Below are 14,263 nucleotides of genomic sequence, written 5' to 3'. Positions count from 1 at the left end.
TCCCTGGCTGATTTTTGGATCTTATATCATTGATTTTACTTGATTTTTATTCAGTTAATCAGGTTTTTCCTGCTGTATGTTAAAATAGGAGTCAGCATCTTTCCATTACCAAGTAGTTCCCTTGATTTGTCATCTGTTTTAGTTTATCTGTGATAGTTGATGGCCTTTTCTTTACCTTTAAAAGGAAAAACTGGCTTGAGTAGTGTTTCAGCACAAAAATTGATTTGACGCAAGTATGTTCTCTTTTTTTTTTTTTCCTAAAAGCTCTTAATTCTTATGCCAAGCAAACCAAAAGCAATGGCTCTGGGTACCCCTGGAGTGCTACCTGGTCTTAGACACTGCAGTAACCCCAGCTCTGGTGTCAGCAAGGTTTATTTTCCTGTTTGTATTTTCAGGATATGATTCTTGATTCAGGTTGTTTGCTTGAAACTTCTGCCTTTCAGACTCAGGGTGAACAGGCTGAGCTCAAGGGCAGCAAAATATTGAGACCTCTCATGTTAGGCTTGTTAACAGAGTGAAACCACTTGGACTTGAGAGTGAATATAATCCTGTGGCAAGTGGTAGATTTAACTTGAAAATTCTTGAAGATAGCACACATCTGGAGAGAAAAATTTCCCCAGATGTGTGAAATCTGTAATGATGAACTGAAAAGTATTTGTCAAGGTTGTTTTTTCACTTGCAGCAAGCCCTGGCCTTGCAACATCTTCCCCCAGTTTTTAGCTTCTGCTTCCTATCTGTCCCCCCATGTTGTTTGGCTTCCTCCAGCCTTCTGCTTCCTCTCTGCTCTCCTGTAAGCAGCTACAGAAGTTGCAGTATGATTCAGTTTTCTTCCTGAAGAGCCCAAAATAATGACTTCTGTTTCATCCTGTTCAATCTTTCACAACGTTCCACTTCTTAGTTTCTCTGGCTGCACAGCTCAGCTTGTGTTGCTCTCTCTGGGAAGAGAAGGGAGGAGGATGGGGAGCATCAGTGAAGTCAGGGTGCTTTGGATCCTAGCAGGCTGATGTAGCTGTGCTGCCCTGTCTGGTGGGCTGGAGGCTGCAGCAGCTGATTTCATAACTTGAGATTTTTATTGAGAGTAAACATACCTTCTTACCAAAGGTGAGAATTAGAAAAATGCTTCTACCATTGAAAGGGCTTGGAGCTTGGAGCACAGCCTTTGACTAGTTGAGGCTGATATTAATGCTTCTCATATGTATATATATGTGTGTGTGTATATATGTATATATGAATTTCCTGATTTGTGTAAAGGATTGTGTTTAAAGGCAATTAGTAAGATTTAAAAAAATACAGCAGATATTGCTGGTTCTGCAAACCTGGTAGCTGGGGGCGAGGTGATGCGAAAGGTGAAGGAGAGGAACATCTGTGTTCCTGTGATATCTAATCACTGATCCCTTGTTCCAGGATACTGTATTTAGCCTTAGCCATAAAAACTATATTTGTTATCCTAGAAGGAATGAATTGTCAAGAAAGAAGCTCTTAACTTTTGCCAGTTGTTCCTTAAAGTGACAGAGAGATTTATAGTCTTTCTTAAGTGAAATTTTCCATCTCATTCTTAAAAATAAGATAAGAGTAGGATTTAAAGGGAGACATTTTACACAGACTTAGTGAAAATTTGTTTTAAAGCATCTAAAGATGCATTATGTGGTCATACAAATTTCTGTCCTTTTAAAAATGCCGCTTTTATTTCTGTCCAATTTTATTTTTCTGTATGCCTTACATTTTCTCCTGCTTCTTCCTTCCTGCATTCTTTGTATGTTTTTTTGGTTTAGTTCCCATTCGGTCCCTTTCTCGTGCCATATCTCACTTTCATAGTACATCCAGAAATCAAATTGGTGCAAGTGAAATAAAACATTCATTTATATAAGGCAATAGGTTTTCTTTTTTTTTTATGCAGCTTCTGTAACAGCATTCCTTTTTAAAGAATAACAATGACAATAATAATAATAATAATAATTGTGTGCTAATTTTCTGCACGCTCCCACAACTTGTTGATTAAAATGAGATCTGTAGGGATACCATATTTTAGAGATTCTTTTTATATTTTATTTTATTCCCTGATTGCATGTTGGTGTCTAACAATTTGCATTTAGATCTGAATTATGTTATCTTTATAAATTATGTTCATCTGTGTTTGGAATTCAAGTTATTTGTGTTTTATTTAGCTTTTCTGTGCTTATATTTGAAACAAAGGATAAATGCAATTAGTATGTCTATGTTTCAATGCTGGTTTTCTTTCTTTAGTTCAAGATTTATGATCTGCAATACTGTCTGTGTTCTCTGTTAAAGGTATTGCTATCAAAGAGTCGGCAAAAGTGGTCGATCAAGCACAAAGGAGGGTTTTGAAAGGTGTTGATGATTTAGACTTCTTTATTGGGGACGAAGCAATAGAAAAACCAACTTATGCAACCAAGGTATTAAGAGAAATGTTTAAAACCACTTTCTAACACATTTGGAAATCATTGCCTGTAACAGTAAACATCATCTTGAGAATACTTTTTTGGTAACTTAAATACTTTTTTATCAACTCTGTTTAAATGGTAATTAAATGGTATTAGTTTTGGTGACCTTCAGAAGCCTGTGGGAATTTGCAAGACAGTATGTGAATATATATTTCTTTTGAAGTGAAGGGAGGCTGGGAGGATGTTAAGCAGAAATACTTCATTCTTTCATATTCCTTAACAACTTCTGTCAGCAGCATCAGAGTTGCGATGCTGGGCTGGGCGGAACCTTTGGTTTATCCTGTGCCACCATTCTGTTGTACTGAGAAAAATGCAATGTGTTGTCTCTGCTGTTCATGGTTGGAATCAGAATTTTTCATTGGTGTCACATTAGGGAGAACTTAAAGCAAGGTTTCTTGCATGTGTAGATCATACTGCAGTTGAAAACTGTTGATAAATGATTTCAATTATAATTTGATATTTTTCTGCAACAGTGGCCTATCCGCCATGGTATAGTTGAAGACTGGGACTTGATGGAGAGGTTTATGGAGCAAGTAATCTTTAAATATCTAAGGGCAGAACCCGAGGATCATTATTTTCTTTTGGTAAGTAAAATTATGTCCTACATAAGACATGGTATATGACTAATAAGAATGCGCTGACTTCTGTAAATTCTTAAATATAAATATGCATACTGTGAAAAGTGAAGTAAATCAATTACCTGGAACTTTCTTGACCTGGCTTATCCCATCCAGGTTCTTTAATTTTTCTAAAAAAGTCAGTGTGTCTGAACTGCAAACATTTTTCTGTTCTCTTTGTTTCCCTCCAAATTGTGTCTGATTCACCAGTTTTTTTCTTTTACTTCTACACTGAGTTCAATGATCTCAAGTCTACATTTTTGAGGCAAAAAAAAAAAAAAATTGTCTGTTTAGACTTTACACAGCTGCAATTACTTTGTTTTTACAGTGCTGCCATTTGGATGACATATCTAGAGAGTGAATTTTGGGATTTTTTTTCCGTGAAATTGGAATGACTGTCATACTTGGGCAGATTTGATCTAAATTAAGGTCAATGTTCAAATCTTCATGGCATATTTGTATGTTGTTGCCAGCTTCTCTCACTTGAGTACTTTTCTACAGCTGAGCATATCAACTTGCTTTATAGTGATTGCCTTCCGAAGGAAAATAGCGCTTTTCACTGAGAAAGTTTAAAAATTGTCATTTTTAAAATGTGGTAAACTGCATCTTTTGACATAGTTTGATTGATAGTCCTTGATTCTTTCAAATGAAATCAAAAGTTGTAATGAGCTAAGCAACTCACAAAGGGGGCCTGCTATATAAATTCTTAAGCAATAATTACAGTAATGTTTTTATTGCACTTCTGTGTTTCTTTATTTTAATGCAATTTGCATAAATTCTTAAGCACGCTCTGCACATTACTATTTTTACATTCTATTGTTGTTGAATGACTCATCTTTCAAAACTTACGATTTGATGGTTGTTTTTTTTCAAAGTCAAGTGTTTGGTTTGAATGTAAGTAAAAACTTGGGGTATTTTTTTGTCTCACAGACTGAGCCTCCATTAAATACTCCAGAAAATAGAGAATATACTGCTGAAATCATGTTTGAGTCTTTCAACGTTCCAGGGCTATATATTGCTGTTCAGGTAAGGGCAGGACTGTTGAAAGTTAGAGCTACAGTATTTCTCCTTGGGCTAAAATTAATTTCCTGTTTGGAATAATTTTATGTTTTTCTGGTTAGCAGTTCCACCACTGCATGTTTGATATGCATTGATTCTCTGGTCAGTTAGCTGGGTACTGTTCTTCTGTTACTTCTATAAGGCTTCTAAGCAGTGGAGTATAATATCTGTTGCATCATAAATAAATAAAAAACCAAACTACATCATAATAATTGTATTAATCCAAGACTTTAATCCCTCTCTATATAAAGTAACAAAAGAAGATGTTTGAGCATGGCTAACGTAGCATCAGACAGGATTCAAAAGCTACATTTCTGCAGCCTCTTTTTTCTAAGCTATTGTGTAAACATATATAATATTATTAAATCAGTTTCCATGCTGTGAATTACCATGGGGGTGTTAGTCTGGATGTTCTTGGGAGAGGTGATGTAAAGTGGGATCTGCAATACAGTGGTTTTACTAAGATTTGGCTTTGGTGTGTGTTTTTTCCCAGGCTGTCCTTGCCTTAGCTGCATCTTGGACGTCAAGACAAGTAGGAGAACGAACGCTGACTGGCACAGTTATAGACAGTGGGGATGGTGTCACTCACGTTATTCCTGTGGTAAGTGTGCTTCAAAACTACAGAAACAATTAACTGGAGAACAGTTTGTCCTGTAAGATCTCGGAAGTATACACCTACACAGACTAAAGTATAGCTAGGAATCTTCAATAATATACAGGGGATAATTTCCAGGGTTGTGGGTGTGAGTTTTGGTTTATTTTGTAGTGCAGAAACTCTTGAAGAACACCCTCAATTTGTCAAGGCATATTGTCTTTCAGTGGCTTACCTTAAAAAAGGTGATTTGCCAAGGCCGTGCCAAGTGATGGATGAAATTATATTGCTTTAGCACATCTCCAGTTTGCTTTGCTGGTGAGAGTGCATATGCTCTTTACAACAGTCAGTTCCAAAGATTTGGAAACTTTTTTTTTCATTTGACTCAGTCGATTTTTTATAAAATAGAAATAAGGGGAAGTATTTGAGGGTAGATGTAGTATTGTTTACAGTTTTTCTCCATCTGCTGCCCAGTGTTTTGTCATATGCTGTGATACATCAGCAAAAAAAAAGTTCCTGCCTGACTGAAAAAAAGCAACCCTCAAGGTTAATTAATGTTAAATATCTGTTCCAATACATAAAGTTTGCTAAAAGCAAAAACTTATACAACTGTGTAATGTTTTATTAAATATTGAACACTTACAGCTGCAGTTTCTTCACTGTCAAATTACTGCTTTTACTGCAGGTATGGATTTCCTTTTACAAAGCTACATATTTGAAATTTTATAATTGGAATATTTAATAGTGAGCTTTGTTTCAAGTGGCTGGTTATAGATTTCTGCCCATCTTTACTTGGGAAGTAAATTCATGCCTACATACCAAATTCATTTGTATTTTCAAAATGAGGTTAGGTTGTAGTTTTTAAGACAAAAATCTATACAAAGCTTTATCATGCCACAGTAACATCAATTTTTAAAAATTCTTTGTTATAACAAATAGTAGCACTGGTGGTGATCAAACGTATGCTGTCGTAGCAATTTCTTATTAATTTTGGGGGAATATAGTGACTAAATCTTTGGTCAGACTGTTCATCCAAGATGGCATATTTTTAATAAGACTTAGGAGTCAACTGACACTTCAGACCTTCTACAGGTAAACTTTTAAAATTATATTTTAAATTTCTGCTTAAAAGAGTTGAACTTTTCTTGATTTTTGAGTTTAGGGTTTTTTTTTTCCAATTAAAATAAGAGTAGGTATTCCATCTCCCTTGGAAGCATTAAGCTCCTTTGCAGAATGCCATTTGCTTGATGATTTCTGGAATTTTTAAGCATGTTGAACAAATTGTCAACAGTGGTCTATCACTTTTATCATAAATAGATAAAGAGGAATTAGCAAATACTTCTCTGTACTGAAGCTAACAATAGTGGTACATGTTTTTATGACTTTATTATTTTTTAGGTTAGTAAGAATTTTTTATATGAATGTAAGGGGTGTGTATGTAGGAAAACTTAAGCATTTAATATCAGTATGATACCTTGATTCATCTGTTTGGATATAGCAGGTCTGGTAAGATTGAAGGTCAGTCTTTAAGACTTGGTTTCTATGTTTAGAACAGATAATTTTAATGCCTTGATACTGGTCCTCAGGACAAGTGTGACTTGCAAGGGTAGGCTGATGGATGAGTATGGGCCAGTCTGATGTTCTAAGCAGTCTCAATTGCTGTGCTGAAATGATGCATTTTCTCCCTGCTTTCAGAAAATTAATTTTGGTTCATGTGGATTGTAACGCCTTACATCAGTGGCTGTGACTGCAGGGCCACATCATTTATTCTAAAATAATATTTCATGAAAAAGGTTCCTTGACCTTTTTGGTAAGAGTAACCTCATTTTGAAGAGGAAATAAAGGCCAAGGAATAGTGAGTATAGCCATTTGTCTGCCTTATGTACTGTAGTGACCTTTCTGTTCCTCCTAACCTTGTAAGAATTGTGAACCAATGCAATGCAAAGTAAAATAAGGCTATATTGTGAAGAATTGGTCTTGTGGTAATTAAATGAGCCAGTCTTAAAGGGCTTCAGCCTCACAATCACAGGTAGTGAATGGGAGTTTAGACTCCATGTCTTTCTCTCTCCCTCCTTAGCTTTATTGACAGGAGTTCTTATCAGTGTGTTTCTCCCATTAATTTTATTCACAGGCTGAAGGATACGTGATTGGCAGCTGTATCAAACACATTCCAATTGCAGGGCGAGATATAACATACTTCATTCAGCAGCTGCTGAGGGAGCGAGAAGTAGGAATTCCTCCTGAACAATCCTTGGAAACAGCTAAAGCAGTGAAGGTAATATAAACATTGCAGACATTAAGGTTATTTTAGATCAGAGCCTGATATCTGTTTTGAAAATGCAATATAATCTCAATTATTATCTTTCTGTTTTTAAATGATATAAAAATGTCTAAATGTAATAACATGAAATAGCTTAAACTTAAGGTATGTAGTTGGGTTATACTTAGTTAGGCCTAGAATTTCACTCTTGGCTTGTAGTCTCCCCTTTCTCCTCCCCTCCATTATCATTATTACTGTTGTTATTATTCTTGTTACTGTTGTTATTGTGATATTCCATAGCAATTGCTCTTGGTGGGATGTGTAATGCAAAGAACTAATTACTGTTTTTCTGAACTTTGATATGTTCTTTTTGTAGTACAAAGCTCTTCTGAAAGACATGCAGCTTAAAGTACACTTAAACTTTGTTTCTATAGCAGTTCTTCAAAGTACTTGAGAATTAATTTCTCACAGTCGTAGAAGTTCAGAGGAAAAGCAGAAGAAAAGTAATTTAGCTCAGCAAGAGCTTTCAGTGCTGCACAGAAGTGATCTGTACTAGCAGAACCATTATCTACCTGTGTACAGGAAATGTCAGTCCAGCTGTTTTGAGGCCTGTTCTTTATCTGCCAATTTAATACTTATTCTTAAAAGTTTGAATTGCTACGCTTCTAAAAATTTCACAGCAGGTTCTCTGCTATACTTTGGGTACTTCTAACTGTACATATTCATTTTTCAGGAGCGCTTTAGTTACGTTTGCCCTGACTTAGTAAAAGAATTTAACAAGTATGACACAGATGGTACAAAGTGGATTAAACAGTATACTGGAATTAATGCTATCTCAAAGAAAGAGTTTACCATTGATGTTGGCTATGAGAGATTCCTGGGGCCAGAGATTTTCTTTCATCCTGAGGTAAGTCTGTTTGAATTGTCTACACTTTCTGTTTTAAGTGCATTTTGGATGATAGCATATAAATTCTATTTGCAGCTTTGTAAAGAAGTTGTTGTCCTGGCTTATAGAAATAAATTTACAAATAAGAAGAAATATATTTATTATAAGTCAGCATGACTTTGATTCTTGATTGCTACTCATCTTTATACTACTTTAGGTTGATACATAAAACACTTAAAAATGGCAGCAAAAATATGTAACATAACTATTTCCATTGTTAGTTTTCATGACATCTAGTATGAAAGTATGATTCTTTTCTTCTCTTTTTTTCTTTTCCTTTCTTTTGCAATATGTGGTCCTCCACATTGATGTGCCTTAATTTTATTCTTGTTTGTAGTTTGCTAATCCCGACTTTACACAACCAATCTCAGAAGTAGTAGATGAAGTTATTCAAAATTGTCCCATTGATGTTAGACGTCCTCTATATAAGGTCAGTAGCTATAATGCATTTTTTTTAATGCTTGTTTTAGATTAATTGTGCTTTATATAGAAATACGTATTTGAAACTCTGACACACACCAAACAATAGAATTAACCATTTCTGTAGAAAGTAATCCAATATGCAGTTCAGTAAGTTGTTCACTTACATTTTTTCAGAATGTGGTGTTTCATTAGGGAAACACAAATATGAGCAAAAGTGGTGAGATGTAAAAAGACATAAATGGATTTTAAAGCACAGCTAGTTTTAATGTGACAAACTCTTTGTGAATTCGTATTCTGTCATACTTAAGTGGTAAATAATTTAAATCTTACAGTAAAAGCATACCTCCTAACTGGAGCTTTAAAAAATATATTTAGATGTTTAGAATTCAGCAACTGGATAAAATTGGAGACTCACATTTTCAGAAGTGATTAACAATTTTTGTTACTCAAAACAGAATATTGTCCTCTCTGGAGGCTCAACCATGTTCAGGGACTTCGGTCGCCGTTTACAGCGAGACTTGAAAAGGACTGTTGATGCCAGACTGAAACTTAGTGAAGAACTTAGTGGTGGCAGACTGAAGGTTAGTTGGTGCAGCCAATGCATTTAACAAGCATCTGTCGGTCCCCTGTTACCTGGAAAACATGCAGATGACATATTGCAGTGATGATGTTCTTTGAAATGTCTTTATCTTCAAATGAAGTTCTTACAGAACCTCTTCAGAGATTTGTGTATTACACCTGTTACATATTGGCAGTTGATCACTCCCCAGCTTTCTTTGTGCTTACTGCACGAAGTAAGATGATTAGTTACAAATCATCCTCAGTCTTTCGAACTTAAACATAAGGGAGATGAAACAAGCTCATTGTTGAGCCACCAGGGTAGTCAGGAGCCCTTGTCCTATGAGGAAAGGCTGAGGGAGCCTTGTTTAGAGAAACGAAGGCTTTGGGACTCCTAATTAGCAGCACCTCGGTACATGTGGGAAGATTATTGATCAAGTGGGACCAGGTCCTTGACAATGCTGAGTGGTGGGTGTATGAGAGGCAACAGATGAATAGAAACAAGATATTCTACCCAGATAAAAGGAAAAACTTTTCCATTGCGGGGAAATTGGACACTGGAACAGCCTTCCCAGAGAGGTTGTGCAGTCTCCATCCTTGGAGGTTTTTGAGGTTCAGCTGGATAAAACTGTGAATACCTTCCTCTGACCTTGTAGTTGACCCTCCTTTGAGCAGGAGGACAAACTAGAGACATTCTGAGGTCCCTTCCCACCTAAGTTATCTTATGATCCCGTGACTTCATGTTTTCACTAAACTGCATAATCCTTAATTCGTGTTCTTTTCCCTTCAGACCTCTGATCTAATTTTTACATTTTTCTGTTGATTCTGTATACCAGGAGAGAAAAAAAAATTGTGCTTTTAAAGCAAAATTGAAGTGATTTCCTGACTTATTTTTTAGTAGTAATCTGGCTAGATGAACTCAAACAATCCCTTAAACCCCCACTAAGCTTCTTAATATGCCATGTAGACAACTCTGAAATTTCAGTTACACATGGTTGTCTAGTCCAAGTAACCTTGTTTATTCTCGGTTCTCCTTACTAGACTTGTGCCACTCAGTAAGAAAGTAGGGCATGAATAAGGAAATCTGATGTCATTATTCTTCAGAGTGCCAGGCATGGCAAGCAGTTACTCACTGCCTTGAATTTTGCAAATGTGTTGCAGGCCATTTTTAGATATGGTTTCAAATTCCAGCAGGTTGTTCTGAAACAAATTCTGAAACTGTTACATTCACTGCCATTTTTGATAAACACAAGTAAGGAATGAAGGTTTATGTGAATATGGAGGGAAAGAGAATGGCTGACTGGAATGAGTGTTTTAGTTTAGAAAAGTGTGACTACCACTGCGCTGGTCCTAGGTAAACTTCCAGTCTGCAACTGATGCTTTGTTAGAATAATAATGTGAAACTTAAAAACTATCTTTCTGAGGTGTGTTTTTTTGAATGGGCTTGGTAATATGGATATATGCTTACAACTACATAAATATCCATCAAGAAATTCAGCAGAAAATAGAGTGTGAAAAAAAATTGATGTGAGTGCAAGTATCTCTTTATGTCTGATAAAAGAGGTAACTGGTGATCTGTAAGCAACAGCTGCTTCTTAATCTGGGTTGTACAGGAGAAAATTTGATGCTATAATTGTAAATTTACACAGACAGCATTTAAGAAAATACTAATTTGTGGAAAGTAAGCTTGGTAGATACACTTCTTTAAAAATAGATCTAGTTTTTACCAGCAAAAGTGACTTTTAATCTTTCTTTTCTCCTCTCTTACTTTCTGTAGCCTAAGCCCATTGATGTGCAAGTCATCACACACCATATGCAGAGATATGCAGTTTGGTTTGGAGGATCAATGCTGGCTTCCACAGTAAGTTACCTGTAAAGCTGAGCATGTTCGAGCCATTCTGACTAAGCTTTTGGAGTTCTCATCTCCCCTGCATTTCATATTAAATGCAGTTGGGGGATTTCTGATAGGCCTCGGGTAGCAAATACACTCTCTGAAGTTTTTGTGTTAGACTTTAGAGTTTGAAAGAGCAGATTAAAGCCAAAGTACAGCTTTATATGAGTTGTTAAATAGTACATTTTAGTTTTGTGGCAGAACACGTTTTCATTGGTGTTTAGCCACGCATAATGTTTATTGATTTCAGGACTTCTTAATACTATCTGTATTTTCTTTTTTTTCCAATGGCTACGTAAAAGTTAATATTGTTCAAACAAGGTGTATATATCATAGACTAACTTTTTTTCTTTCTTTTTGCAGCCTGAATTCTACCAAGTATGCCATACCAAAAAAGATTATGAAGAGATTGGTCCTAGCATCTGTCGTCACAACCCTGTGTTTGGAGTCATGTCTTAAAGCTGACCCTGGAGGGGTCAGGGATAGGGAAGTGGGGAGGAGGAAGAGTCTTTCTGATTACTTGTTTGTCTGATGGCTGGTATTAAGATAACAAACATGACTTGACAGTAAGAAAAAGACCAAACACAATTAAGCAGGATTATTTTAATAAGTGTATCAACATGCGGATGTAGTGGAAAGCCAAAATGATCACATTTTTTTCTTTAGATTGATTATTTGAACCTGTGCGTAACAAAACAAAAAAGTGGATTTTAGTTCTTTCTGTGCCCTGATATTTTGTATATTAATGAAGTATCCAAGATTTGATGGGATTTGATGGTGTGTAGATAGTCAGCTCTCTAATGCTTCCATTGTACCCTTTCACGGGTGCAATACAGGAGCTTGTTTATATTTCATACTTTTTTATACTTTGAGGAAAAAAATATGACTTAAAGAAACTGTAATATTTGAGGAAAAATTTTACCAGTGACCAACTTGAAAGTAAATTAAAAAAAGAAAAAAAAAGAGGAAAAAGTCATGACTCATGCAACTAGCTCTTGCAAATCATGACCAGTCTAAATCCTGGGTTCCATACAATGCGAGTGCTTTTGGAACTAAGAAGCTAGTATCTTGGATTAACCGATGCCTGCTAGTGCTTTCTGATTACTTGGTGCATTTTCATACTATCTCTTGCTTTAAAAAAAGAAAAAAAAAAGTAAAGACAAGACTGTTGGACCAGTATTGCAGTTCTGTAGTGTCATTTCTAATTAAACCAAATAATCAGGTTATCAAAATTGGTGTATTTAAAGCCTAACACCATTCCAATAAAGGCACAAAATTTCTTTTTATGTTGGTGTCAGACTTGTTAATCTCACAAAGTGGGAAGTTCTGAGCATGGGTTCCTACATATCCACTGTGGCTTTTGAGGAGTAAGATTGGTCTGTGAGGTAGAGATTGTCATGTGCTTTGTGTAACTGAAGTGTGAGCATTTTAGAACTGCAGTTTGTGTGTTCAGCTAGATAGCACTTACCTATAGAAACCTAATGGCTCCTCCACTGTTAGGTTTGTTCATCTACTTTGTTCTGTAACTTTTTTTCCCCACCACTTTCTTTCAGGTGGTGGCATACAGGAGTCAGCACTGCGTTTTCAATCTCTGTGGTTTTTCTGCAAGAAAATACCATGTAGATAAAAATAAAGTGAAAACAATCTCCTTCTCATTCTTTCTAGGAAGAACGCTTTATATAGTGAATTTCTGTTGATATTTCATGAAAGAAAACTCTTGACACTTCTGAGCACACAGGTGTAGTTAAGGCTATTTACATAGAAGACCACAAGAGGGAGATCTGGTTTCTTCTGAATTGCAAAGATGCCGCAGATTTTTTCAGGGAAGCTTATCAATTGCCAGAGTTTCTGGTCGCTTCAAAGCTTGGTAAATGTGACTCCAAAACAAGGATAAATATAGGAAATTGTTTTTTACAGAAAGCACTGTAAAAATTTACATGCTGGAGTCAAACAGAACACGATCCAAACAAGAAATTGTTAAATAATTGTATTATGAGACTTTATGATTAACATCTTTCTATCAGTGTTACAGTTTTTTAGAGTTTTTTAAAAATTCACTATTTGAATCATAACTATTGACTGATTCATGTGGTAAGAAACACCAATAGTCAAATATGTGTAAAATAAAGAAGTTAATTTAAGCTGTGCTTTTCCAGCGGTCCTGGGTCTGCAACTGTATCATGCTCTAGTGACTGGGTTTTTCGATATGCTACAGTGACTTGAGGATAGGGCAATTTTTTTTTTCTCTCTCTAGAAAGTAGAGCCTTAAAAGTTCACTTGAGAAGCTCAAGTTCCTGACAAGCAGATACATAAGAGTAAGGAATTTTAAAGAAAAAGAGTGCATACCTATTCCTGTCACACCCAGCTGTATGTAGGTTGCTAGGATTATGTGCAAAGATGCACAGAATGTGTATCTTAGCTGAAGATAAGTACACTCTTAGCTGAAGGATGGGCCTAGTGTGTATTAGCTGAAAGCTGTAAGCAGGCAGCCCTAGATGTAATCACAGCTCTGTGGATCTTTTGGAATACAGATCAGGTGTGGTTTTCCTGTCATATTTGGGCCTCTCTTGCTGTATATGGGATGAGCTGAGACAGTTGATGAAGAGGCTCCAGCAGAACTGAGTTGATGTGCAGGGGTGGGAGTTGTGGTGCAGATGATTGAGTGGTCACAGATGGCTTGGGGAGGCTCTGGGAGGTGCTCTGGGTGAGACTCTTAAAGCAAATGTGGTTTTCTACAGAACCTTTACAGGCTGTAAGGATTCCAGATGCCCTGGGCTTGGGTGCTGGGTGAATGTGCTTTGCGAACAGCTGCCAGGATTAGAGTGGTGGCATCCAAACATTCAGAATTTGGCTGTGGTGGGTAAGGAGGAGGTGGGCTGTTCTCATGGGCTGTGTGTCAGCTGGGCTCTTGCAGGATAGGGGAGGAATAGGGAAAGACAGTCTGCACCAGGAGGGAGCAGTTTCTGACGCAGGTCTGTTAGGGTGGGATTTTACGGAAATGCCTTCCCTAGAGCTGAGGAGCCCTCCAGAGCTGGACTGTGCATCTGGCACAGCCATAGCTGCATGAGCAAATGGCTGGTATGTCAAGGGATGGAGCCAGGTCATGTGAGCTCCATGATGGGAGGGAGAGTTGACGTGTCAGGCTGAGAGCAGGACCTGCTGCCAAGTGTAAAATAAGATGGTTTTTGCATTCCAGCTGTACTCAAGTACAAACAGTGCAGGTACTACTGGGGTTTTCATCATGAATGCCATATGTTCAGGAGGAAGGCTCGGAGTTTTTTCCTATGTTAAGGGATCCTTGCTGCCAAAATAAAAATAAATTAATAAATATGACGAAACAGCCCACAACTGTGTGATTTTTGACACCTTTAGCACCGAACTCTTGATCCTGTACCCAGAACTAGAAATCTGCTCCAGAGAGAAACTGTGTCTGTGTTGTCTCTCTGATGGACCTC

At 36.7% G+C, this 14,263-nt stretch overlaps 1 protein-coding gene across 1 annotated transcript in view; it reads left to right on the top strand.

Annotated features, from left to right (window-relative positions):
- Positions 1-12,094, top strand: part of ACTR3 (actin related protein 3) — a 29,578-nt gene extending 17,484 nt beyond the window's left edge. Inside the window, exons 3-12 of the mRNA XM_032693536.1 lie at positions 2,290-2,414; positions 2,936-3,046; positions 4,010-4,105; positions 4,632-4,739; positions 6,862-7,005; positions 7,724-7,897; positions 8,274-8,366; positions 8,815-8,940; positions 10,695-10,778; positions 11,172-12,094. Of these exons, the coding sequence (XP_032549427.1) occupies positions 2,290-2,414; positions 2,936-3,046; positions 4,010-4,105; positions 4,632-4,739; positions 6,862-7,005; positions 7,724-7,897; positions 8,274-8,366; positions 8,815-8,940; positions 10,695-10,778; positions 11,172-11,267 (1,157 nt within the window). The 3' untranslated portion in view covers positions 11,268-12,094. The remainder of the gene's footprint in view (positions 1-2,289; positions 2,415-2,935; positions 3,047-4,009; positions 4,106-4,631; positions 4,740-6,861; positions 7,006-7,723; positions 7,898-8,273; positions 8,367-8,814; positions 8,941-10,694; positions 10,779-11,171) is intronic.
- Positions 12,095-14,263: the final 2,169 nt, after the last annotated feature.

The sequence above is a fragment of the Chiroxiphia lanceolata genome, chromosome 7, assembly GCF_009829145.1.
Source record: "Chiroxiphia lanceolata isolate bChiLan1 chromosome 7, bChiLan1.pri, whole genome shotgun sequence".
In the NCBI taxonomy this organism is placed as follows: Eukaryota; Metazoa; Chordata; class Aves; order Passeriformes; family Pipridae; genus Chiroxiphia; species Chiroxiphia lanceolata.
This window is presented reverse-complemented; position numbering and strand designations above follow the sequence as displayed.